We start from the raw sequence: 24,173 nt of genomic DNA, 5'->3' as shown, positions 1-24,173 counted from the left end.
TGGACCAGAATCCAAATTTGTCTGGCTCCATATCTTTTGCTCTTAATCATTGTGCTATAATGCAAAACAACAAGGTGGAAACTCAACCAGTATGAGTTTGGAAGATGGTTGATGGATGAATTTGGCATGAAAGGCTAACTTTTATTTTCTGGAGGACATAGCAGCTGGGTTTGGGAAGGTAGCTTGCGGCTAAATTACTGGAGGCTCTGAATGCGAGGCATTGTATGAGAATCCCCCTCCCTTCCCCAGCTGTACATCTGTACCAGCCTAGATCATCTTCTGAGGCCCAACTCAAACAGTATTTATTGTATGAGGACTTCCAGAATCCTCCAAGCCACAATGAATTGCCCCTACTTCCATAGTACTTTGTTCATATCTCTGCTATAATGCATAATATTACTTTCTTAATGATACTATTTTGTGGATATGTCTGTATTCACATTTTTAAAAAATCTTGATAACAGGTACCCTATCTTATTTATGGTTTTATACCTCTCATTACTTATTTAGCAACTGATAATAGTAGATGCTTGTCTTAGTCAGTTTTGTGTTGCTACAACCAAATACCCGAGACTGGGCATTCATATTTCATAAAGAAAAGAGGTTTATTTAGCTCACGGTTCTGCAAGCTGGGACGTTCAAGATTGGGTAGTCACATCTGGCAGCTTCTGGTAAGGGCCTTGTTCTGGATCAAAACATAGTTGAGAAATGGAAGGGAAACCAGGTGATGTGAAGAGGGAAAAACATGAGAGGCAATGCCACTTTATAACAACATGCTCCTGTGGGGAGGGCAGGGCTGCTAGGAGATTAGCTACTTCTCTCCGTGAAGCTAGGTCCCTTAGATATGGGTCACGACAGAGGATAAGAAAATTGATAGGAAATAGAATAAAAGAATACACAGTGACTAAAGTATAGTTTATAGTTTTATATAAGAAGATCAGATAACAGCGGAGGTACTCAGGAGTCTAGACCACATTTCCATAAGTGGTCCAGTCACATAGGTTTTTATAATCACAGATATCAACTACCAGTTGCCATAGTGACACATTTACATATCAGATAGTGCGGTTGCTATGGGAACAGGATTCCACAGGTACTGGGTTAGGGTCAAAAGTCCTCTCAAAGGGCTTGTAACAAATTCTAATCTAACTAGGTGAACAACAGGTACAAAGTCCTTCAGGGGCTAACTTCTAAGTTCTAAGAGATAGTTATCAATTAACAGGAATAACAAAGAGGTATTGAGGCTCTATATTTCTTTGATCTAGTTATTGTGAACTTAAGGCAGACAGTCAGGAGAGAGCAAGAAGCCCATCTCTACATAACAAATTGTTCATAACCAATGTGTCTCTGGGCAAAGGGCACTCATTGTCTTGGGCTCCCATTCTGTGAGCCAGATATTTACCTGTCTTGTCTTTCAAAAACAGGAAGACCTCACAGATTCTGAGATAACCCGGAAGGCTTCCTGGAATACATCCCTACCAGAGCTTTGAAAGCTCTCCCAAGGTGAGGCAGCCTTTGATAAGCAAACTAATGAGTTCATATATTCTTTCAGGGCAAAACCCTACAAACTCCTGTTTCTGTCTTTAACATAGCAATATTGGGTGATGCAATAAAATAATGATCTTATGAGATACATCTCATTAATTCCTCAATCATATTTCTCAACAGTGCTCCCTCTGTTACTAAGCCAGTCCATGGAGAGTGAGAACTCACTCACTTCCTTGAGACTGCCTTAATTCCTTCATGAGGGCATTAAAGGTCCCACTACCTCTCAACACCATTACATTGGGAAACAAGCCTTGACATGAGTTTTGGTAGGGACAAATCATATTCCAACCATAGCAATGCTCAATAAAAGTTAGTTGAATTAAATGTTTCATTGGAAGAAGACAGACATGAAAAAGGTACGGTTTCTGCTCTTAAGAGAAGCCAACAGTCTATTGAGGGAAACAATATATTCTTCCATACTAGTGACATGTAAAAAGCATGTGGAATTCAACAACCAATTAGAAAGTGCAAAAGAAAAAAATAGCCCAGTCACAATAGTCCTCAAATCTATAAGGCAGCTAGGAAGATATCTTACAAAGATGTACAAACCATTATGCAGAAAAATGTAAAATTTTACTACAGGAATTTTTTTAAATTTCTGAAATTGGAGAAGTATACTTACCAAGAACTACCCAGGGTCTGGAATATTTTATTTTACTGCATTTACAAGCTAACACATTAACCTGCCACATATAGTTTCATGAATTATGTCAGAAGACATGCAAATCTTGGGTGAGAGATAAAAATAAAATGTAAACAATAAAAATAAAATAATATTATATAAAAAATAAAATTTTTTGTACAAAATAAAGTCTAGATTCTTTATTATTCAAAGCAAAAGCAGTAGCTGGAGCTTCATGTTGGTTTGTATTTGTTCACAATGCACCCCCAAGTACCACAAGGGCAATGCAAAGGACCAATGATGGATGGCTGCATAGTGCATTGCATTATAGGAAGGGAACAATAAGTTTGGAGGTTCCACTGCTTTTATAGAAAATAGAAGCAAGCCTGCTCTTTGTGTGGCAATGTCGCCTCATCTGTTTGGGTTGCTTGCTGCAAATGAGACCCAGAGTTTGGCCAAGGTAAAGAGTCATCAGTGCCTTACATTTTTTGCATGCTCAGCAAGAACATGTAGGGATGCTCAGGCACCATGGTGGGTTGTCTTTTTCAACAATACTCCATTTGCATATGGGAGGACATTATGTCAGTAAGTTGGCAATACTTTTCCAATGAATCCATAAATCCAATACTATTCCAATCAAAATATTAACAGGCTCTTTTTTGGTGAAATTGGAAAAGTTGATTATAAAACTTGAAAATGTATATTGGGAGACTGGCATATGAAAGATGTAGTCTTGCAAAGAAGTGAAGAAAGGATGAATATAATTTAATAAATGTGATTGGGACAGTTGGTTTCCCTTATGAAAAAAAATCTAGATCCATGCCTTATACAAAATAAAGTCTAGATGTATAGAAAACTAAAATATATGACCAAAATTTTAAAACCAATCAAAAATCATAATGTCCTAGGAGTAGAGAAGAATTTCCTGAACAAAACTGAAAAATACAAGTTTTGCAAGAAAAGACTGATATATTTGATTTCACAAGCATTGTATAATAACAGACATGAGAAATAAAATTAAAAGACAAGCAATGATTGGCACAAACTTTTTGGAAAACTAGCGGACTGTATATACTAAAGCTGAACACATGCATTCCTCATGCTCAGCAACTCCACTCCTTGGTATATACCCAAGAAAAATGCATATGCGTATCTACGAAAGACATGTATGAATATGCTCATAACAGCACTATTTGTAACAGCTCCAAACTGGAAAAACACCCAAATGTCCATCAACAGTAGAATGAATTAATAAATTGTGGTATATTCATACATTGAAATACAGTACATAAAGAAGAATAAACTAACTACAAATACACGACAACATGGATGAATCTCACAAACTTAATGTTGAGCAAAAGAAGCCAGACACAGAATAGTATTTACTGAAAGATTCCATTTATTTAAATTGCAAAAGAGGCAAAATAATAATAATGAGAATGGTTATCATCCTTGGGCATAGCGACTGAGAGGGGGCACAAGAGAGGCTTCTGGGGTGGGGGGCTGGACATGTTCTGTGTCTTGATCTGGGGGCTGGTTACAAGGGTGCTTTCACTTGTGAACATTAATCAAGGTGTAACCCTAAGATATATATATATATATATATATGTATATATATATATATATAAACATTTTGAAAACCTGCCTAATAGGATACTTCTTATATAATATAGTTCTCACCAGTTGAGTTGCATGCATACCAAAGATCAAAGGTCATTTTTTCCTCAAATTTATTCCAGTTACATTTCTTATAAACCAACATAGTATGAATGCAAAAAAAAAAAATAAAAAAGATTAGCAATAGGTTCAGATAAACTTTTTGCCATATATATTACTTGACCAATAAGAATATGGAATATGTAAAGAACCCATAAGAAACAATACTAAAAAGACAAACAACTTAAAGGAAAAATGAGTAAATGATATGAAAAGCTACTTCACAGAAGAGGAAATATTTATGACCAGGAAACCTATAAAAAGAAGCTTGCCATCATGTAATAATCTGGGAAATACAGATTCAAACACTAAGAGGATGCTCTCTTTCACCCATTAGATTGGCAAAAGTCTGAAAACACTAAATCTTGGTAAGAATGTGGGGAAGATGAAACTCATACACTGCTGGTATGAGTGTAAATCGGTGCAATTACTATGGAAACGTATTTGGCAATGTATAGTCAGGCTGAAGATGCACATACTGTGTCATCTAGCAATTTCACTTCTGGAGACATGTTTATAGACTAATAGGAGGCTATTGCAAGAATATTAACTGTAGCATTTTTGTAAAAGGAAAAAATAGGAGCAACTTAATTGTCCAAGAGGATAGGAATGCACAAGTAAACAACAGTATAATCATATAATGGAACATTATATATTAGTTAAAATAAATATGCTTATATGTGTTACAGTATAAACATAGGTAAATCTAAAAGTTTGTATTAATATAATGTTGGGTGAAAAAAACAAGTTTTAGAAGATAGCACACAGTGTGATATAATTTATCATAATGCAAAAATCACCATAAAATGATACATTTAACAAATCTTCATTGTGGGCACAATTCTAGGTACTTGAAATCAGTGAATTAAACAGAGATCTCTGCCCTTGCAGGCCTTATGTTTCAATGGGAGAAGACTGAAATAAGACAGCATAATAAGTAAACAAATCATATAGTGCGTTAGATGGTGGTAAAGAAAAAGCAAAGGAGATTAAGGAGGATAGAGAAAACAAGGTGGGCAGTTTGAAGTATTAAGTAGTATGGTTCAGGTAGGTCTCATTGATATGGTGAGATTTGAGCCTTGAAGGAGGCGGGGGCTGGTGTTGAGCTCCCGGCTTCAAGTGATCCTCCTGTCTTGACCTCTCAAAGTGCTGGAATTACAGGCATGAGCCACTGGGCCCAGTCTGTCTTTGCAGGATTTTGAGTAGAGAAGTGCAATGATTTGATTTACATTTTAAAATGATCACTTTAGGTTTTGTGTTGAGAATGTACAAAAATATTAGTAGACAAGAGTAGAAAAGGAGAGGCATGTTAGAAGGCTATGGCAGTTATCCAGATGAGAGACGATGGTGGATTAGACCTTATGTGTACCAGTGGAGATGGTAAGAAGTGGTTGGGCTTTGGATGTATTTTGAAGTAGAGCCAAAATGATTTCCTGATGGATTGGATGTATGGTGGGAGAGAAAAAGAGGAATTGAAGGTGATGTCAACGCTTTTGGCCTGAGCAGATGGACAGATGGAGTGGTCATCATTTGAAGTGAGGAAGGCTGTCAGAGAAGTAGGTTTTAAAGAAAGATTAGGAGTTCTGTCTGTGACATTTTGAATTTGAAATGTCTGTTAGACAGCCAAGTAGGCAGTTGACAGACTGATGTTTAGGATGCAGATGTGGTCTGCAGGCATGAATTTGGAAGTTATTAACATAGAAATGTTTTTTTTTTTTTAAATAGCTATAGGACTGGAAGAGATCACCAAAAGAGTGTAGACAGAGAATAAGAACAGGGAATGAGCCCTTGGAGCACTCCCATTTTAAGAGGTTTAGGAGGAGAGAAGGATCCAGTAAAGGAGATTGAAATATTAATTAAGGGGGTACAAGTATTTTATTATATGGGCATCTTATATAATGCTTAAGTCAGGGCTTTTTGGTGTACCCATCACCAGAATAGTGTTCACTGTACACAATAGGTAAGTTTTTATCCCACACTCACCCTCCTATCCTCCCCTATCCTTGGTTTCTCATGTCCTTTATATTGCTTTGTGCCCACGTGTGCCCATCTATTAGCTCCCACTTATTAGTGGGACAGCATATGGTGTTTGGTTTTCCATTCCTGAGATAATTCACCTAGGATAATGGTATCCGGTTTAGTCCACATTGCTGCAAATGACATTATTTCATTCCTTTTTATGGCTGAGTAGTACTCCACGGTATATATATACCACATTTTCTTTATCCATTCATGAATTGAAGGGCACTTAAGTTGATTCCATATCTTTACAATTGTGAATTATGCTTCAATAAGCATTCACATGCAGCTGTCTTTTTGATAAGATGACTTCATTTCCGTTGGGTAGATATCCAGCAGTGGGATTGCTGGATTGAATGGTAGGTGTACATTTATTTCATTGAGGAATCTGCATACTGTTTTCCATAGAAGTTGTACTAATTTGCAGTCCCACCAACAGTGCATAGGTGTTCCTTTCTCTGCATACATGCCAGAATCTACTGTTTTTTGACTTTTTAATAATGGCTATTCTGATAGGGGTAAGGTGATATCTTATTGTATTAATAGTTTTAATTTGCATTTCCCTGGTGATTAGTAATGTTGAGCATTTTTTTCATATGTTTGTTGGCCATTTGTCTATCTTCTTTCAAAAAACTTCTGTTCATGTCATTTACCCACTTTTTGATGGGATTGTTTGTTTCTTGATGATTTGTTTGAATTCTTTGTAGATTCCGGATATCAGTCCTTTGTTTGATGTATAGTTTGCAAATATTTTCTCCCATTCTGTAGATTGTCTATTCACTCTATTGATTATTTCCTTTGCAGTGCAGAAGGTTTTTAATTTAATTAAGTCCCATTTATTTGTTTTTGTTTTTGCGATATTTGCCTTTGGGATCTTAGTCATAAGTTCTTTGCCTAGGCTGATGTCTAAAAGAGTTTTTCCTACATTTTCTTCTAAGAGAAAAAAATAAACCAATAGGTCGAAGAGATATCTGCACTACCCTGTACATCACAAAATTATTCACAATAGCAACAACACGGAATAAATCTAAGTGATCAATCAATAGGTAGATTAATAAAATGTGGTATATATATAATATAACATAAATACTATTCAGCTTGAAAAAGAAGGAAACACTGTCATTTGTGACAACATGGATTAATCTGAAAAGCATTATATTAAGTGAAATAAACCAGGCAAAGAAAGACAAATACAACATGATCTCATTTATATTTCGAATTTTAAAAAGTCAAACTCATAAAAGTGTAGAGTAGAATGGTAGTTAACAGGGGCTTGTTGGAGGATGAGGAGTAGGATTTCAGAGATATTGGTCAAAGGAAACAAAATTTCAGTTAGACCAGAAGAATAAGTTCAAAATATCATAGCAATGTACAGTATACTTGAAAAGTGCTACGAGAGTATATTTGGGGATTTGCCATCATAAAAATATTCATAAGTATGTAAGGTAATGCATTATTAATTAGTTTGATTTAGCTAATCTGCAATATATACATTTATCAAAACATCATGTAATATATCAAAAATATATGCAAATCTTAAAATTTTTAAATAAAAAATTTAAATATTTTTTAAAAAGTTGATCCTTAAAAACAAAGGAGAGAGAGACTGAGAAGGAGCAGCCAGTGAGGTTGTAGGAAACAAGACAGTTTCCTACAACCTGGGAGCCAAGGGAAGAAAGTGAACTGAGGAGTGGCTCATCATCTGTGCCCAATGCTGGTGATAGGTTAATATGTAGACTAAGAATTTATCATTGGATTGAACAATGTGACTGATGACCTTGACAAGAGCAATTTTAGCAAAGTAATGGAGGCAGACCCCTGATTAGAATGTGTTCAAGAGAGACTGGAAAAGCCAGGCATGGTGGCTCATGCCTGTAATCCTAGCACTCTGGGAGGCCAAGGTGGGTGGATCATTTTGAGCTCAGGAGTTTGAGACCAGCCTGAGCAAGAGCGAGATCCCATCTCTACTAAAAAAATAGAAAGAAATTAGCTGGACAGCTAAAAATATATAGAAAAAATTAGCTGGGCATGGTGGTGCATGCCTGTATTCCCAGCTACCTGGGAGACTGAGGCAGTTGGATTGCTTGGGCCTAGGCTGATGCCACGGCACTCTAGCCCAGGCAACAGAGTGAGACTCTGTCTCAAAAAAAAAAAAAAAAAAAAAAAAAAGAAAGAAAGAAAGAAAAGAAAAGAAAAACAAGAGAGACTGGAAGGAGAAAAATTGGAAACAGTGAATAGAGATGACTATCACAAGGAGATGAGAGAGTAGTCAAATTGCATATCTGGGGGCAGAACTTTCCTGGCAGATGGAACAGACATTGCAAAGACCCTAAGACAACAGTGAGTGTGGCTTGCTTGAGGAATAGCAGGGAGGCCACAGGTGGGCAGAGTGAATGAGGAATAGAACAGGCACAGAAAGTGGAAGATAGGAAAGGATGGCCACCTGGGGCTCCCTCTTGACACCAGATTGATGTAGGTAGTAGACCTAAGGGAGTGCAGTCTTAGGCTAGGAACATTGGTTCAAATGATGCCTTATATTGCATATGGAAATATATATCAAAAGTATCTGTAAAAGAGATTTCCATCAAAGGGAAGCAAAGAATTGGGGTAATGGCAGGTGAGGAAAGTGGAGTCAAGAGATTGTATACATAAAAAGAATGTATACATAAAGAGAATTATGTATAAAAAGAATGTATATATAGTGATGAATGTATGTGTATTATATAATAAAGATAGGAAATAACAGTATGATTATAACCTGATCAAAATGACCTGGTGGAGAGCACCACACTGATAATGCCAGAGATAGGGGGAGAAGAAGGTAATAATATTGTTGAGTGGATGTGAGAAGAAGAGATCTAGTGGGAAAGGAGAGGGACTGGCTCTTGAGGGGAGTCTGGAAATACCATTATATTAGTTTTCCAGGGCTGCCATAACAAAGTAGCACAGACTGGGTGGCTTAAACAATAGAAATTTATTGTCTCACAGGGCTTGTTTTTTCTGAGTCTTCCCTCCTTGGCTTGCAAATGGCTGTCTTCCCCCTCAGTACGTGGTGTCTGTGTCCTAATCTCTTCTTATTTTTTTTTTTTTTTTTTAATTATTTTTTTTTATTTTGGCATATTATGGGGGTACCGATTTTAAGGTTGCAATAAATGCCCATTTCCCCCCCTCCCCCCAAAAGTCTGAGTCTCCATCATGACCATCCCCCAGCTAATCTCTTCTTATAAAGACACCAGTCATATTAGATTAGGGGCCTCCTTAATGATCCAATTCTGACTTAATTACCTCTCTAAATTCTGAGGTACTGAGGGCTAGGACTTCAGCATATGAATTTTGGGGGACACAATGCAGCCCATAATGATCATGTATGACATCAACAAAAAGACTATTTATACTGAAGCAGGTGCAGATAGGTGAAGTGATGTGGTATAAGGTATCTGTAGAAGTTCTCTTCTGATGGCTTTAGTTTTCTAGTGATATAGGAATCAATGGAAGAATTGGAATGTGGAGGCAGTGATGGGAGTTTGAGGGGCAAGAAGTTGCAGCATAATAACTTGGAAAAGTCAGAAAGTTAAAAGACAGGAGACCTATAGAGTGATTGTCTGGCAGCATTAAAGGCCCAACTGAGGTTCATGGTCATGAAGTTAAACTGAGATTGGTCATGTAGTTGTGTATTTTCCTCCAGCCAGGTATCTAGCTGTGTGGACACAGGCTTGTGGAGATGTAGTTGGTTTTAGTCAGGGTTTGATTTTGCCAATAAAGCAATACAAAGTGAGAGGGGGACAGGAGAGTGGAGGATATATAGAAAGGAGTGATTGTAGAGACTGAGCATGACATTAGAGCCAGAGAAGGAGGCAAGAGAAGACAATAAGGGAATGAGAGATGGTGAATATCTGATAAAACCCATGGATTAGAGATTCTAGTGAGGTTGAAGGATAGTGGGGTCAGGGTACCAAAATGAGTGAGCAGCAAAGAGAGGAGGCTGTGGTCAGAATGGGGGATGTTTCAGGTTATGAAGGGGTTTCCTTAATTGCAATGAGAAGGTCTAGGGTATAGCTATGTGAGTGCATAGCTGTGGAGTTTAGGACAATGTCATGGAGGAGAAATGTCCAAGGAACTGAAGGGGCCAGTGTGTTAGAATGATCTCTTTTGTTTTTTTCCTTTTTAGAGATGGGGGTCTCACTATGTTGCCCAGGTTGGCCTCAAACTCCTGGGCTCAAGCGAACGTTCTGTCTCAGCCTCCCAAGTAGCTTGGGACTTTAAGCAGGCACCACCACACCAGGCTTTAAAATGATTATTCATGAACCTACCAAGAATTATGACAGGACAAATGCCATTGAGAATGACTGTGTTCTAGGAGCTAAAATCTCTGAGAAATAAGGAGAGATTAGTTAAAATTTGATAAATGACAACAATTATCCTTTATTGAGGCTAGTTGATGACACAAGCTGTCAAAAACTGAAGGTTTTTAGGGAGGTGGGAGGCAAATGGTCTAAGGGCGGCAATGATAAGCAAGGAAGTTACTTACCTGACTTTTAGGCTCTGTGGTGTGATGGTGGCAGGAGAGGAAAATCATCTGCTCCTTGTGAGTGGGATCGAGGGAACACAGAGTCCTCAGGTAAGAACCTGTTTTCTGCTGGAGCAAGACAATGAAGGGGCCATTCAGAGAAAAAGTTGAGGATATAGAGGGATTAGCAAGAGCGCATTGTGTTTTGGTAGTAGGGGAGGGGTGAGAGAAATGAACTAAAGAGGGGATGTGGACACAACCTATGGAGATTAGAATGTGGGAGTTGAGAGATGTCTTGGGGTTGTTGGGGTAGGGACTGGTACAGATGTAGATAAATGTCATCATTAGATGAGTTCCAATAAACTCAAGGCAGATAGAGGTGGCAGCATTTTGAGGTTTGGGCTATAGAGAGGTGGATGTCTGGAACTTCCTGTCAACCCCAAATGACGTGGGGAATGTGGTCTTAGACCTAGAGGTACTGGTTCAAACAATGCCTCATTTTGTTCCAGGAAACAGAAATCACATAGATCTATAATGATGGAAAAATGGACTGGAAGGCTACATCACATTCAGGATAAAACCACCCCTGGGGAAGTGGGAAGGTGAATGGAAATATAGCAAGGGTCAAAGAAATCTCAATTTTTTCTGTAATATTTGCATTCCTTAAACAAAAACAAGACACAGTAAATATACCTAAATGTTAACAACATTGAAACCTAAGTTGTAGAACATTGGTATTTATTATATTTGATGCCTGGGACATTCTAGGTACTCAGTAAATATTATTTGTTGCATGAGTGTGCCTCTCTGTTTAGACATACAAAACTCTCAAATTAACACAGAGTGCTACAAGAGCATAAAAAAGGGAATGGAGTGAGGTGGAGAAAGCTTGAAAAATCCCTGTGGGATAGAATGATTTCTGATCTATGTAGATCTATACCACCATACATGAGCCATATGGAAAATATGGGATGCAAGCTAAAGACATAGTTCTACCTCCATTTTACCGGAATGCTCTAAAGCTCTGGGTGAGTAATCCAGAAAATGACCTTGAACATTTAGTCCTTTCAACAACTATCAGATCCTCACTTTTTTCCTCCAACAGACACTGGGTGGTGCTGCTGTCCAAAAATTCTGCTTTATCATGGATTTATTACTGCAATCTACAGACATGTCTACAATCAACGTCTCTTGCAGACCAATCTAAGTGCTAGGGATTGGGGATATAAAGATGAATAGTCTGGGAAATCTTTTCATGTTGGAAGGTCACATTAATTTAGCTGTAATCAAATAAGGCCACATTCAAGAAACTTCAATTAGATATACTTAAATATGTACATTCTTTTGTACAAATGTAACTACTATATACTTAATAGTTTCACAAAATGAAAACTATTTGTTAATTTTAAAGTTAACAAACCTTTTAATGACTTTGTTGTGTCTGCATTTTGTTGGAAAGTCTGCAGTTTCAGTATGGGTATCAGTCATTTGTGACCTTAAGGGCGTCTTGATTTGGGTGAGGTAGGAGAATGTAGATTTGCAGCAATAGCGGTTGAAAAGCAAGAAAGCATGTTTCAGGCATGTTGCCAAAGGCGTGGGTATTCTGCATTTTTCCATATTTCAATTGGATCTTTCTTGGCATTAAACAATAACTTTAAAATGTCATCTAATGAGACCTCAATCAATTCCATTTGCAGTTCTTTAGGTGCCTTGGTGATATCAACTAGGTAAGGCTGAAATGCTAATTTGAGTGTGATGTCATGATTCTAAAAGGCAGTGAACCTTTCATTGTATTCTCCAATTAACAGCTGCGTATTCTTCAAATGATTCCCATGTATCATCCTGCTCATGAATGACCTTTGCTAACTGGGGAAAAGGTTCATCCAAAATTCCCTTTTGAAGAAGAAGTATTTTGAAAAAGATAGCTTTTTTCAAAATGCTTGGATTTTTTGCCACATGTCATATACAGACTTAGTTTTATCTTGCAAGGAAATATTCAAGTCGTTTTGATTTGACATATTGCACAGAAATGCTGCATTCCTATATAAATCTTTTTAATTTTGTTTTACTTTTTTTGAGACAGAGCCTCGCTCTGCTGCCAGGGTTAGAGTGCCATGGCGTCAGCCTAGCTCATAGCAACCTTAAACTCCTGGGCTTAAGCAATCCTTCTGCCTCAGCCTCCCAAGTAGCTGGGACTATAGGCATGTGCCACCATGCCAAGCTAATTTTTTCTATATATTTTTAGTTGTCCGGCTAATATCTTTCTATTTTTAGTAGAGACGGGGTCTCACCCTTGCTCAGGCTGGTCTCAAACTCCTGACCTCAAGCGATCCTCCTGCCTCAGCCTCCCAGAGTGCTAGGATTACAGGCATCGCAGTGCAGGCTTTATAGAAATCTTCTTTCAATAATTCACATTGCTGATTCTTCATAAAATGTAACTATCTGTTTTCACAGAGATAAAATTTTGGTGAACACCTGTCCCTGCGAATCCACACTGAATACCTCATAGTTCAACTTTAGCATCTTACAAAATTAACAATTCCATGTTGAATTTGCATGAATATAGTTAACAATACTTATAACTTGTTGCAAATTGTCATTTAAAATAGTAGTTTTGCTGATACAAGATACAATGAAAATAAATGACAGCATCTGCCTCTGTTAATACTTTATCTGTTCAATAAAACCTTCATGTTTGCCTGCCATGGAAGATGCACCATCTATACATACACTCACTAAATTTACCAAATTCAGTCCAACTTCATGACAAACCTGCCCAAGGTCAGTAGTATCAGTTGATTCATCCAAAGTGAATAAATAATATATATTTTCCTTTTGAACTATTGCATGAAGTTGTCCTGTTAAGTTGAAGGCTAATTCATGCTGCCAATCAGTCATAGTTCTCCTTGAAAGAGGCAGTTGTTTGCAGTTTGAAATGTTATTGGTGTCTAAGCATCCAACAACTTTGACAATGTATTCTTTCATAATTTCTACATCACCGAATGGCTTCCTTTCCACCCCCCCCCCAAGTATATAAGCTACTTCATAAGTTGCTTCAGTGGCATTATTTCCAGGTCTTATTGCTGTTTGAAAGAATTGTCTTCGCTTTTGCTTTTCATCTTGTAATTTCTGCAATACAACCTTTTGTACTTCTCCCTCTAATTAAAAATATTTGTGGTCCTTATGAGTGTTATAATGCTGATGAGCATTGAATTTCTTTAATGTTGATACTGCAGTATCACAGAGTAAGGAAATCATCTTATCTTTAGCAGAAACAAGATAATATTGCAATTCCAAATCTTCACTAAAAAATGTTTCCTTCCTTCAGGATTCTCTTGGTCTTCTTTGACATGATGGGCTGTTAAGCACACAGAATTAAAAAATACTGTCAAACTGTGCAACTATTCACAAATTCTACTTCAAACAGATACACAGTGCACCACTGTCAAAAGCTGATAACAGACTGGTGGACTCTACTCCCATAAACTCTGACTAACCTGTGTGGTAATGGTGCCAGTCAGGCGGGGGAAGTTAGAACTAAATCATGAGCTTAGCAGCCGTCAATTTAACCCTTATGGCTTACTAATGTTCTAAATGTGCTGGTCAATCTGGGAGAATTATTTTGTTAAAAATTTATTTTATTCTTTGGTATTTTAAATATGTACATTTTAAAAATAAAATAAAAATATAAAGGATGGAAAATGTATTAATAAAATAAAAGGATTTGTTGTGTAAAATTTGTATTCAGTCAAAAGGCTGCACTTAAGGACCTAGAAGGTCACATGTTCCCCATCCCTGTTCTAAACTTACTGCTAAAGTGTTCAGTGACCGAGAGAGTAAAAATTGTGACTTTTATGTAGGAGAGCACCACTGTCACAGAAACGTCCAGCTGTGGGAGTGAATAACTCTGAGCCATTCGCCTTCACCATGAGCAGCCCTACTCCATGACCTGGCCAAGTATTAGAACAGATAACACCGAACCCCACTTCCAAGCCACCGTTCGGTCATCACAGCGTGCTTAGGTCCCAATGGCTATAGAGAGCCGAAGGAGGCTGCATACGGCTCATTCAGCTCGGACCGCAGAGTTCCAAACGTTCAAAGCTAACTGGGAACAATCTACCTGTTTATTGTGGAGGCCCCTGTTATTGTGAAGAAGTGAGCGTACTTGGGATGAAGGGCATGTGGACTCCCAGGACTAAAGCAGTGGGAGAAGTTGGGGACATGGGTCTGGGGAAGTCGGGGTGTGCTCTGACGTCTTCAAGCACCTGTTGCAGGGGTGAGGTCCTACGAAGCGGGGAGAGAGTGGGCGCAGGCCGGCAAGGCTGAAGGGAAGGGAGGGAGGGCCGGGAAGCGAGCTCGGGCTCCCTTGGCCAATCAGAGAGGCCGGGCGGGTCTGGGGCGGGGCCTGCTGAGGGGCTTATAACCGCGGGGCTCTGCGCGGGAACGCTGACCTGGTCCGGAGTGAGCGGCGTCTTCAGCTCGGCCTACGGCAGTTCGCGAGTCTTCAAGCCTTGAGGTGAGGCCGTGCGGCCCGCGGGAGTCAGAGGCGACGGGGACGGGAGGACGCAGGGGCTGCAGAGTGGAGGGTGTCGCCCTTCGGGAGCCGGAGGGGCCGGGGTTGGGGCTGGCGTCTCGCTTCTGCGCCGCCTGGCGGGTCCGCGCCTTTGTCTTCCCGGGGCGCCGCCTTCTGCACGCCACGCCGAGCCCTCCCGGGGTCGGTCCCCAAAAGGAAGGCCCGAGGGGGCGGACACCCAAAACGGCCAGTCCGCGGCAGCGGCCCGTTGGAGCCTGAGAGGACAAGGGGGAGTTTGTGGGGGCCGCCCGGAATGGGCCCTCTGGGGCTGGCCCCTCGCTCCCTTCCCCCTCCCCTCCCCCTCCCCTCCCCTCACGTGGCCGTTAGGCAGGCCCCGGATAATGGTAACAGTTATTTTAAAAAGTACGCAAACTGCTCCTGACAAACTGGTCTGTGCGCCCCGCCCTGCTATGTTATTTGCTAGTCCCAGTTTCCCAGCTTTGAGATTGTGCGTCTCATCTCTTGGCAGAGGAGGGTCTTAGGGTAACCTAGACCGAACCGAGGCGCGTTCGGGACCTCTCGCTGCTTGGGGGCCTCTCCATTGTACCCCGGGCCCTGGACGTGTCTCACTCCACCAGGGTGGGGCCGGGGACGCCCGTGAGGGCTCTGCTTTCCTGCTTTTGGGGTCTCCTTTTGTTTCTTCTGGACAAATCCGGGATGTTCACGGGACATCATGTTCACAGCCACGCATCTGAGCCTCATCTCCTTGCCTCTCCCGTTGCAGAGAAAACACGGTGAAATAAAACACAACTCTTTTTCGTTTATCCCATTCTGCTGAAGTCCTGAGTCTGATCCCAATTAGCTGTCTCTTCTTACAGCGTTTATCAACCAGTGCCACAAGGAGCTATTATGAAACAAGTAATTAGTTATGACCAGATTAAATTCCCTTCCTCCCTTATTGTATGTAGCACCCCAATGTACTGTCTTTGAGCATTTGAAATGGAAAGAAATTAGTATAACTTATGTCACTCTGTTTTTGTATGTGCTGCTCCCCATCTCCCAAGAAAAATGCAAAAAAAAAAAAAAAAGTAATTGACAAGAAAGTGAAGATGCTCAACTAGTGCTATCTCTTGTTAAAAAATCATTAACTGGTTAAACCCAGTCTTTATTTTTTCTTCTTTTCTTATCTGTTCTTATGCTTCTATCACCTCCATTTTACCTTTGCTGTGATTTTAAGAGTCAGACATATTGGCTCCGGGTTTTTAGAGCATCTTGGTTTCTAATGCATTCTGATCCAGTGACATTTATGGTACTGCCTATCAGAAATGGGGTAATTATGTGGAATTTAAAGTATTTTAATAGAAATATGACTTTTCTAAGATCTGTTGCTGTTTTCCTTTTGAAACTCATCAGGTAAAATATGCATTGATATTAAATGTGAATTTTTTTTTACTGTTACTGTTAGTCTGATGATAGTTCTGCTGGGTAAGTTTTTGTTAAAATGTCCCCCCCCCCCTCCGCAGGCTTTTTTTCAGTCAAGATGGGTGATAAGCCAGATTTGTCAGAAGTGGAGAAGTTTGACAGGTCAAAACTGAAGAAAACTAATACTGAAGAAAAAAATACTCTTCCCTCTAAGGAAAGTAAGTCATGGGGGATTTCTAGTAGAGACAAACAATGGGGAAAGTTAATGGGTTCAGTAAATAAACCTACCTTCTAGTAAATTTTGGCACAAAGTAAGCAATATTTAGAATGCCATTGTATTTAATGTAACAGAACTACCAAATAGTTTTCTTATTTGGGTTATATAAGTGGTTCTTACATGATAGGCTCAGTAGTAATGGGAATAAGAAACTAGTTTCTTATTGGAAAATTACTAAAAACCACATTATAGCAACTTTTAGAATATAGGACTTAGCACTAAAAAATTCTTAGTTTTTGTCTACTTTTGGTTATTTGGCATTTTCTTACATTTAGAAATTTGAGTCCATGGTTTCATCCCTAAAGAACCATGTAAACTCTGCAATTTTGATCTTCTCTACCTAATGACAAGATAAGAGGGAAAACAAGTTTAGATCTTAGGTATATACAAGTCTCCCAGACTCAAGAGATCAGTTTTACCCTCTGGAATTACAGTCTGCTGGAGAAACTCTAAGCATATTTGCAAAAGCTGAAGGGCATTTTTTGTCATGTGAGCATTATGTGTGAGTTCCAAAATTATTTAAAATTATCTAAAGGTATATAATTTCCTAATTGTGTAGTGATAGATAAATCTTAATAAAAATGCTTCATTTACTCCTCAGTCTTGAATAATCTATGAAAAAAGTGGCAACAGTGTAAATCTACCTCTTAAATGAAAAAAACCCCACAGTTAATGCAGATATTAATGTTCAGGTGGTTAACATGCACATACACGTGTGTATACATCCACTGTGAAGATATGTGGGTAATGCCTTGGTATTCTAAGTTTAAAGCATGTATGGCAGCATTCAATGACCTAGTGAAGAGCTCTTTTGGAAGAAACTGAACTTAATCTTAGCAAAATACTTTTGTAATGATTTTTTTTTATTCCCCCCCCCCCCGCCAGCTATCCAGCAGGAGAAAGAGGGTGTTCAAACATCGTAAAATGGAGATCTCTTCCCGAGAGCAAATTTCAACACTGCTTGAGAGTCTTGGTTTTAGTCTTGTTTTCTGTAAACCTATGTCTTTGTAGAGATTTTAGGCATCTTGTGATGTCTTCTCACCTATATTCCCTGGCTAAGAGCTCAGGGGTAGCCAATGTTCCTTTAAGTTCACTTTTAAACTTCCCATCAGTGCATAAATTTTAGATGGCAGATGCTGTCAATAGTCTCACCATTGATGACCTTTGTGTGTGTAGTCCTTGTTCCTCCTATAGGATAAGCCAACTTTAACCTTCTCTGTTGCTTCATAATCTTCATGAAGTTTCATGCTTTTGCAACTTCTCATAGTTTATTTTTATTTCTAATGTAGGAATAAAATAAAAAAATATAATCATCTTGAGACTCCTGTGGTTCATTCTTGGTTTTCTAAGGGATGGATTACACAAGGGTAACATTTTCGGCCAAACAAAATGGTTGAAGGAAAACCTCTTTAGCAGATTATCCACATGAGAAATGCTCTTCTTTGTCCAGGTCCAGTGCGTCCTAATTTGGGGAGGCTAGGTGCTTTTTCTTTAGAGTTGGAATCATAGAGTTAGAAAACCTTGGGAGAGGAGATCACAGCATGCTAGGAGATCATGTAAAGCTTATTGGAATCCAAGAAGGGAAGAGTGGGAGGGGGTGAGGGATAAAAATTTACCTATTGAGTACAATGAACACTATTGTAGTGTTGGGCACACCAAAAGCCCTGACTTAAGCATTATATAAGGCATCCATGTAACAAAAACATTTGTACCCCCTTAATGTTTTGAAATTTTAAAAAATGCTCAGAACACTGACATTTAAAAAAAATCAATAGTTCCACCAATTAGAAGTGTTAGCCATCCGGTATAACTATACAGACTGTGGTCTATTAATATATGTATCTTTCTACAAAAGGGGATTATACCATCTATACCTATTTGCAATCTCAAGTATTATTTTACCTCTCCCTTCCTAAGGGCTCACTACCTTAAATAATCTCTGGGGTTATAGAAGTGGAAGCTGTTTTCTCTGCTATAAAGTTCCACAAGCAAAGTAGTAGGTGGGCCAGCTTTGATTAATTGCCAATGAGGTGATACAATCACAGAACTTAGTATAGCCAGAGGATTTAAGCCTTGAAAGTAGCCATGTTGGTCAGCAATACCTTACCTTCTGCCTGAAACAGTTGTCCAATAGAATCACTTAGCCACTTGGAATTGTGCCCAAACTTGCCTCCCTGTAGTTTCTATCCAGTAATCCCAGGACTGTGTGCTGGAGACCTGCACAGCATAGTTAATCCATCCTCCAGTATTTGAAGTCAGATGTTGTGTGCCATCCCCCAAAGTATTTTCCAGATGACACTTCTCAGATCCTTTGGACCCAAGCTACATGGACGGGGAACCATCCTGGTTGCAGATATGCTCAAATTTGCTCATTATCAGATCTCTGGATCCTGATTCTGTCATCCAACACGTTTTTTCTCCTTGCAGTGTTGTCATTTGAAAATCTATACATTCGTTATAGATTCAGCAACCTCTGCATTTGCATATTAATACAGCTCAAAGGAAGGCATAAGCATTGTCAGATAAACTGGGGTTGGACAATAACTCCCAGTGTTCAGTTACATCTGGTAGCCATCCTTTTCATTAAAGTATTAATCCTACTCTGGGTCACCTAAGTGTTAAACTGAGTGCGAGCAGATAAGAGATACATGGCAGGAGATGAAAGACATGTAGTTGCTTAGTGAATACTCATATAGAAATGGAATGGGAAAAACAATAATCATCTTGAGTAGTTTTGCCCCACATTTCTTAAGTATATAACATGCGGCTACTCTTCTAGTCTCTAGGTTTACTTGCCTTTCCAACCTGGGGGAGTTTTTCTCCCCAAATAAGCAGGGATTGAGATTTAGGGCCCTGAATCCATTTATTATTTGCAAAACCTACAGTACTAAGGCCGTGTGGTAGTAGTTGTATTTATGGGGAAAGGAAAAAGCTAGAGTTAAATGATTGTCTTTTCATATGCAACCGCATCCATTGAAAATCATTGGTCAGTGTTTTTACACCTTTATCCTGCCAGTGTACACAGGCAGATATGACCTTAATTACCAAGAACAGAAAAAGGAAAAATGTCAGAAAGAAACATGCTGAAAGTTAAAAGAAAAAAATTAGCCAAATAGAAATTTATGCCTACTTCATCTTTGCAAAGGGTAAAAAAAATCTCATTTAGTATGACTCGAAATTCTCATGAAACTGCGCAGGCAAGTGAGTAGTATAAGCACTCCTAGAATTTAAACAATGCATACTCACACCTAATAAGAATATCTTACCCTGGGTCTCTTCAATGCATAGAAATATGTTTGATTCTTGCCTTAACAACTTTCTACCTGTATAATTTTGGGCAAGTGAGAATCTTTTGTGGTTCAGTTTCTTCATCCATAAAAATAAAGATGATAACACTATTTACTTCACAGGGATCTTGTGAAAGATGATTGAGGTATTCCCTGAAAAGTGCTTAGCAAAATGCCTGGCACAGTTGCTGTTCAGGCAATGATGATGCTTCCTAGTACTACAGCAATGCCCGGTTTAAATGACACCAACCAATGTAAGAGTGTTAGCTGTAAGGGTAGTAACGAAAGGGAGTGCAATAAACTGGCAAGGTCAGACGTAGGGTAAGTTCATTAAATCTTCTGGTTAATACATGCCATATAGACTACCAATGTTGAAGGAATTGTTATTTTCAGTAATAATAATTATAATTAAGTCCTCAACTTTACTATTTAATTGAATGGATTGTTTTCCCCAGTCATATCAACTGGTGAGGAAACATCTCTAAAGAGCCAGGAAAGGATACTGACATAACTGTGTGGTCACTAATTAAAGGCAAAGGCGTTGATTGATGGAATCACCAATACATTTGAGGTATAACTGGATGTTGTACACGTGGGAACAACATATTTCTGTAGCAATGTTTGGGTGCAGAGAGCTTGTATTCGTCAGGGATTTCCAGATAAACAAAACCAATAGGATTTCTTTTTCTCTCTTTCTCTTCTTTCTTTCTTTCTTTCTTTCTTTCTTTCTTTCTTTCTTTCTTTCTTTCTTTCTTTCTTTCTTTCTTTCTTTCTTTCTTTCTTTCTTTCTTTCTTTCTTTCTTTCTTTCTTTCTTTCTTTCTTCTTTCCCTTCCTTCCTTCCTTCCTTCCTTCCTTCCTTCCTTCCTTCCTTCCTTCCTTCCTTCCTTCCTTCCTTCTTTTCTTCTTTCTTTCTTTCTTTCTTTCTTTCTTTCTTTCTTTCTTTCTTTCCTTCCTTTCTTTCTCCTTCCTTCCTTCCTTCCTTCCTTCCTTCCTTCCTTCCTTCCTTCCTTCCTTCCTTCCTTCCTTCCTTCCTTCCTTCCTTCTTCTCTTCCGCATCCTCCTCTCCTTCCTTCCTTCCTTCCTTCCTTCCTTCCTTCCTTCCTTCCTTCCTTCCTTCCTTCCTTCCTTCCTTCCTTTCTTTCTTCCTTTTCCTTTCCTTTCCTTTCCTTTCCTTTCCTTTCCTTTCCTTTCCTTTCCTTTCCTTTCCTTTCCTTTCCTTTCCTTTCCTTTCTCCTTTCCCCTTTCCTTTCCTTTCCTTTCCTTTCCTTTCCTTTCCTTTCCTTTCCTTTCCTTTCCTTTCCTTTCCTTTCCTTTCCTTTCCTTTCCTTTCCTTTCCTTTCCTTTCCTTTCCTTTCCTTTCCTTTCCTTCCTTCCTTCCTTCCTCTCTCTCTCTCTCTCTCTCTCTCTCTTTTTCTTTCTTTCTTTCAAAATTTATTTTAAGACATTGGCTCATATGATTATGGAGGCTGGCAAGTCCAAAATCTGCAGGGTGGGCTGGCAGGCTAGAGTTCCAGGGACAAACCAATGTTACAGTTTAAGTTCAAAGACCATCAGGCTGGAGACCCAGGAGAGAGCTGATGTTGCAGCTTAAATTCAAAGGCTGTCTGCTGCAGAGTTCACTCTTGCTTGAGGGGAGTTGGCCTTTTTGTTCTATTCAAGCTTTTGATTGGATGAGACTCACGCACATTATGGAGGACAATCTGTTTTATGCAGGTCCTTTGATTTAAATGTTAATTTCATCCAAAAACGCCTTCCTAGAAACATGCAGAATAAAATATGACCACATATCTAGGCACCACAACCCAACAAAGTTGATACACAAAATTAACCATCAAAGAGCTGAATGTGGATCATCAAGTAATGACTGTTTACTCCTAATGTGAAATCTTTTCCCACTCCCTGCTTCCCACCCCTTGTCCTATCAATTTGCATTACAATATACAGATAGATGTTCCTCAACTTACCATGAGGCTACATGTGGGATAAACTCATTATAAATTGAAAATATCCTAAGTCTAAAGTGCACTTTACAATAAGGAATGTGCTTTTTCACAAGTCATTTTGAATTAGGGATATTTTCAACTTACAATAGGTTTATCTGGATGAAACTTCACTATAAGTCCAGGAGTGTACTGCATGTGTACCACTTTCGAACCAACATGAAGTCAAAAATTGTAAGGGGACAGCCCCAAGATGGCTGACTAGAGACATTGGTTTCCAGATAGTCCCAGAGGGAAGGAAAGGTTTCAGATAAAGGAGGGGGGGGCAATGGACATAGCTCAGGTGTAGTTCCGGGGGAAAGGTACCAGAGCCTGCTGGAGACTTCACAGAAAGAAATTGCAAAGCGGAACAGGAAGAAAAAAAAGATATCGGTAAAGATCAACCCCAGAGAAGCTCGGAGCCCAGTGAAGGGGTAGGTGGGGGTTTTGTTTCCCCTTCCCACACACCTCTAGTCAGTGGGCTGCCGAGCTGCTTGGGAACTTTTCCACTCTCACGAGCCCAAGCGCTGCTGCAGCCACTGAACTAAGACCTTCTTGAAAATAAACCCCTGGGTTTCCGGCCCCTTCAGGGTCCCCACCCCTGTAGCCACTCTCAGAGCTGAGAAGGCAGAGATGATACTGCTTCTCTGTCCATAGTGTTCCTTTAACCACCTCAGGGAGTCCCAGCTCTTCAGTTTTCACATCATTGCCTGTTCCCATACAGGCAGTTCCTAACTCCTGCCCAGACTGCAGTGGCCCGGGAGAACTCGTGTGATCCCACAGCTTAGACTTTCCATGAGGGCTTCCTTCTAGGGAGAGGGCCCAGAAGAACTGGAACACCAGCTCTCTTCCATTCAGACTCTTTTCCTCCCCCTGCCCACTGCAGCCAAGAGGCCGATTGAGACGAGACTAGACTTTCTTTTCTTTTCTTTCTTTCTTTTTTTTTTTTTTTTTTTGAGACAGAGTTTCACTCTGTTGCCCTGGCTAGAGTGCCGTGGCATCAGCCTAGCTCACAGCAACCTCAAACTCCTGGGCTCAAGTGATTTTTCTGCCTCAGCCTCCTGAGTAGCTGGGACTACAGGCATGCACCACCATGCCCGGCTAATATTTTTTTCTATGTATTTTTAGCTGGCCAATTAATTTCTTTCTATTTTTAGTAGAGACAGGGTCTCACTCTTGCTCAGGCTGGTTTCGAACTCCTGACCTTGAGCGATCCACCTGCCTCGGCCTCCCAGAGTGCTAGGATTACAGGCGTGAGCCACGGGGCCGGCTGAGACTAGACTTTCAAAAGCAGCTGCCTCCCCTCTGCTGGTGCGTCCTCCAGTCTGAGGTTTCCCCTTGAGGACCCTCAGTGGACCTAGGGGTGTTTGGTCTGGAAGTTCCCTGCCCACTGGAACTCCCCAGAGATGCCCGCCAGTGTGACAGACATGCAGACCAGATCCTGTATCCTCAGGACTCCATCAAATTGCTTGGGGGCACACAGGGGAGATTTGAAAACTACACTTGGGAGCTGAGGGTGGCATGTGCGCAGAATCGATGGGAGAGTGCAGTGTGGGTCTGAGCCACAGTGAACTAGTTGAGCACTCATCCTCTCCACAGGAAAGCCATGATTTCAGACTGGAGTGGGTTCTTGGCAAGGTTCCCAACCCGTGGCACCATTGCTGCCAAGCTCAGTGAGTTTGGGTGCCCATTTGCAACCAGACACAAGAGGGAGACTCTTATGGGAGGGAAAGAGTTAGGGGGATGAAACTCACTCCTGATAGCTGAGCAGTGAATTGTAGATGCCTCTTTCTCCACGAGCAGACTTTCCGGGTTGCTAAGGCTGTTTCAGGCCTCCTTCCCAGCAGTTTTCCCCAGCAGCCTGGGAACCAACCTTTGATCCCTGCTGAGAAAGTTCTAGGACCTACCTCTGCAGAGCCTGAAGGCAGGCTTGCCTGACCTAGCCCGGCCCAGCCTCACTCCTACACCCACCTCTGCTGTAGTGGAGAACAAGCAATCCCCTGGCAGCTACAGGGCCCCTCCCGCTGCCTGGAGCATTCAAGTATTTCTCCTGAGGGGCTAGAGCCCATTACAGGCACCAAAGAACATCACTGCAGTTGGCGCTTTCCTGCAAGTGCCAACTACTCACGGAGAGAACAACTGTAGAGCCCATTACAGCATTTACTGACTCAATCAAACTGCATGGCTGATTCATACAAACACCACCCACCATCTCAGAGATTAAGTCGGGGGTCCCAGTGCAATTCACACTGCTGAGGGGAGGGGAAGACAGCAGAAAAGAA

At 40.1% G+C, this 24,173-nt stretch overlaps 1 protein-coding gene across 1 annotated transcript; it reads left to right on the top strand.

The window, feature by feature from the left end:
- Positions 1-14,803: 14,803 nt before the first annotated feature.
- On the top strand, positions 14,804-17,938 carry LOC105883766 (thymosin beta-15A). The gene is made up of 3 exons (XM_012787190.3): positions 14,804-14,928; positions 16,449-16,565; positions 17,510-17,938. Exons 2-3 carry the CDS (start codon positions 16,466-16,468, stop codon positions 17,545-17,547), a joined length of 138 nt encoding a protein of 45 aa, XP_012642644.1. The 5' UTR covers positions 14,804-14,928; positions 16,449-16,465; the 3' UTR covers positions 17,548-17,938.
- Positions 17,939-24,173: the final 6,235 nt, after the last annotated feature.

Source organism: Microcebus murinus, chromosome X (genome assembly GCF_040939455.1).
Source record: "Microcebus murinus isolate Inina chromosome X, M.murinus_Inina_mat1.0, whole genome shotgun sequence".
NCBI lineage: Eukaryota > Metazoa > Chordata > Mammalia > Primates > Cheirogaleidae > Microcebus > Microcebus murinus.
Note: the sequence above shows the minus strand (reverse complement) of the source record. Positions and strands in the feature narration are given on the sequence as shown.